The sequence below is a fragment of the Bactrocera neohumeralis genome, chromosome 2, assembly GCF_024586455.1.
Source record: "Bactrocera neohumeralis isolate Rockhampton chromosome 2, APGP_CSIRO_Bneo_wtdbg2-racon-allhic-juicebox.fasta_v2, whole genome shotgun sequence".
In the NCBI taxonomy this organism is placed as follows: Eukaryota; Metazoa; Arthropoda; class Insecta; order Diptera; family Tephritidae; genus Bactrocera; species Bactrocera neohumeralis.
In genome coordinates, this window is record NC_065919.1 from 27,997,334 (window position 1) to 28,001,442 (window position 4,109).

General features: G+C 36.1%; 1 protein-coding gene across 1 annotated transcript; it reads right to left on the reverse strand.

Moving 5' to 3' along the window:
- Window positions 1–1,298: 1,298 nt before the first annotated feature.
- On the reverse strand, window positions 1,299–2,343 carry LOC126767960 (uncharacterized). The gene has a single exon (XM_050485793.1). It carries the CDS (start codon window positions 2,341–2,343, stop codon window positions 1,330–1,332), a length of 1,014 nt encoding a protein of 337 aa, XP_050341750.1. The 3' UTR covers window positions 1,299–1,329.
- Between the last annotated feature and the right edge of the window lie 1,766 nt (window positions 2,344–4,109).

Below are 4,109 nucleotides of genomic sequence, written 5' to 3' on the forward strand. Positions count from 1 at the left end.
CAATAAAGTTCCTCTTAGAGAACTGAGGGTTCTCTACTTTCATCTTTTCCCAAATATGAAAAGACGTTTATTATATACGTATATTTGCTACGTTTGTGCATCGGATGCTAACCAAAATTGTATAACAAATTGTTCCGCTTTATTGGGCATGTATTGAGTGAATTTACACCTTGCTTTCGTTGGAAACAATTGTTGGACAATAGTAATATATGGTCCTGGTTTATAACAATTTTGACAGTTGTCAACAAACTTGTACCAAACTTCGGAAATCATAGCGAAATTATCGGTTTGTAATCGTTGGCTTTCTGGATTTATGTCTACTCATAGCATTTGAGAAAAAAAAGAGGGCCCCACTTTTTATTCAATAGAAGTGCTATATCTATATTCTTAGCCTCATATGAGCCGTGTGCATACAGAATTGCAAAAAATGCATATAACTTTGCAATAGACAGTTCCCATTTATATCCCAACACTCTAAATGCCTCTGCCTCTGTGCACTTTCTTATAAGTTTGCTTATATTCTTATCAATTATCATAGAAAATGCCGTCCTAACTTCAGTACCCAGTCGGGCCTGATGTTTCCCTAAAAATATTATGACCAGGTGCTCTTTCATGATTGGGCCCTATTTTTACTTCCTGTCAAACAGTTCCTTCCAACGCAATTTCGCTTATCTCTTCCTCATTCTCACTATCGGAACTAACTAAAAATCTCCTTCTCTTTCGTCATCTAGGTACGTTCGAAATATTCTCTTCGTTCTCATCGGTTTCAAATGGATCTTAATTCGTATTGTCATTTTCCATAACAGAATTTCCTGATCATCTTCAGAATATTCTGCATCGATATCATTTATTCTCTCTAATAACTGTAAATCCTTGGAAGTGCCGTAAACCATTTCCCGGAAGACACTTTTTACATAAAATCGTGCTACAACTTCATTATCTTTCGTTTGTAACGACTTTATAGTTTTGGCTTTGAGTCTTAGAGAGAAACTATTACAAAAATGTATAAATCGTACTAGCGGTCAAATGACCGGTCGTGGTAGGTAAGAAAAACCAAAATTTTTTTTCAGAAGGAAAAAATGTATCATACATATATGTACATATTATATGTACATATATGAGTTAAAGTAGTAAAGTTTAAATGCGATTCATTTACGTTGAATGTAGGAATTTGTAATTGAAATTTTAAAAACGTTCATTTGACCGGTCCTGGTAGAAATAGTGTTAATAAGCTGAAAAAGATGCTGTTTAAATTTATTTTCTTTTTGCTTCTTTTTTAAGATAAAAATGATAATACATTATGTTTTCGAAAATATCCTAAAACACTACTTAGTTCCTTTCATGTCTTCGTCCACGTTCATTGTAATGTCCATGTTGCTGAAGATCATCGTAAAAAATGTGATCATTGAAAATCTCATCCCTATGATAATAGTTTTGAAAGCCTTGCAATTTTTCACCAGCTTGATAATTATTAGATTCCTCAAAAGACTTTTCAGCGTGCTCACTAGGAGGTTGATCTGCTTTGTGTTTTTGACTTAGTTTTTTGATAGCCGCCTGAGCACCAAGATATCTCAACACCGAGTTTTCCGGCACGTTTTTATTTTCTGGCATACGAGTGTCATAATCAGGGTATTCTTCGTCCGACAATTCTTTCGAGCTGACCTCATCATTTTCCATGGCATCCTTATTCCCTTTTCTGTCTTCGTTTGCATCCAAATTTCCTTCCTCGGTCGTATTCTCTGTAATTGGCGTGACCTTTGCGAAAACATGAGCCAGCTTTGTATCGAGCATTCGTTGATCGGTCAGCTTTTGCCCCTCCAAGGTTTTTTCACGCTCAAACGAACGACTATTGTCCTTTTTTACAATTCCCAAATGTTCACTATACGAGGGAGCTTGTTGTTGAGCCAAAGCTTTGGCTACCAAGGCGCAACTTGTTTCCGCTCTCATTCGTACCGGTCTTATTACTATCATATACGGGCTTATCTTGCGTATTTTCTTTAGTCGCTTGGGATTCTTTCGATATCTACGTGTCACATGGTATTTCACTTTTGTATGTAATGGAGTTTTTAATGTTCGCGCCATTGTCGCATTTTTGACTTCCTCTTTGTAAGCATTAACAATCACGCAAATCTCCATATTCTCTGGTGTGGGTATAGCTGTGGTATTTTGGAAAGGACACTGCAATATATGATAATCTTGTGAGTATTCCATTGGTCTTACGGGCAGCTTGTAGTAAGCGTGCAGATTTCGCTCTACAATTATTGCCCGCACCATGACCAGCTCCCGTAAGATGGTGAGGACTATATTTGCGGTGATGATAACGTAATTTAAAATAGCAGGCATGGTAAGACCCGTGATGTTAAAGAGTGGACTGAATTTACCCCATCCATTTACTGGCTTTTATAAAAATCATTGAATTTGTGTGATAGTAATTGGGAACGCCTTTATTTGAGCACAGAAAAGAAAATAACTATAATTTCTAAAAATTATGTAATAATTGAATTTTGCGGTTTGTGCTGCGACACTTTCGCTCAATGTCAATAATAGTTTGAGGCTTACACTGTTGGTTATGATGCAACACCTTTCTCTAGTTGGTCGAGCTTCTGCTCCTATTGCATAGCGGTCTCATTTTATCCATTGTTTAACATTTTTGCAATTTTACTTACAATAAGATTGTGGACATTATCTTGTCGGCCGGTGAATGATCGCTTCAGAAAATGGTTAATTTTAGTCGAAAGTGAGTTCAAAGTTTGATTGGCTTGCTTGAAGAGCATTTGTTATTGTTTGTTTAATTACTTCGTTTTGTTTCAAAATTGGAATACTTTGCTAAATTTTGTTTTAAACAAAGACAAAATCGATATACGTATAATAAGTGGAAAAGGTATTCTGAAATTTTTAAAACTACCGATTATGGAATTGTTCCTTAAGTTTTTATACTCTCGCAACAAAGTTGCTAAGGAGAGTATTATAGTTTTGTTCACATAACGGTTGTTTGTAAGTCCTAAAACTAAAAGAGTCAGATATTGAGTTATGTATACCAAAGTGATCAGGGTGACGAGTAGAGTTGAAATCCGGATGTCTGTTTGTCCGTGCAAGCTGCAACTTGAGTAAAAATTGAGATATCATGATGAAACTTGGTACACGTATTTCTTGGCTCCACAACAAGGTTAAGTTCGCAGATGGGCAAAATCGGCCCACTGCCACGCCCACAATATGGCGAAAACCGAAAACCTATAAAGTGTCATAACTAAGCTATAAATAAAGATATTAAAGTGAAATTTGGCACAAAGCACTTGGCACTTGGCCCCGCCCCCTACTAAGTTTTTTGTACATATCTCCAAAACTACTATAGCTATGTCAACCAAACTGTATGGAATCGTTTCCTTCTGGCATTTCCATATACAGTTAAAAAATGGAAGAAATCGGATAATAACCACGCCCACCTCCCATACAAAGGTTATGTTGAAAATCACTAAAAGTGCGTTAACCGACTAACAAAAAACATCAGAAACACTAAATTTTACGGAAGAAATGACAGAAGGAAGCTGCACCCAGGCTTTTTTAAAAATTGAAAATGGGCGTGGCATCGCTCACTTATGGACCAAAAACCATATCTCAGGAACTACTCCACCGAGTCCAATGAAATTCGGTATATAATATTTTCTTAACACCTTGATGACATGTACGAGATATGGGTGAAATCGATTCACAACCACGCCTTCTTCCAATGTAACGCTATTTTGAATTCCATCTGATGCCTTCTCTGTATAATGTATACATTAGGAACCAATGATGATGGCGGAATAAAACTTTACACAAATACGGTATTTGAAAAATATGTAAATGACTGATAATGAAATCTCGATTATCACTTTATCATGCGAGAGTATAAAATGTTCGGTGACACCCGAACTTAGCCCTTCCTTACTTGTTTATTATATAATTCATCAAGGCCTATATGGTTTATTGGTATACAGAAACCTGTGGATTTATCAGTTAAGATGCCATGACAACTGTTCGTAATGCTACCACAGTATTAACTAAATAAATAGATGCTACAGGTGGCATTCCTTATACCTACTATACATATGTCTTTTACTTTTAAGGAG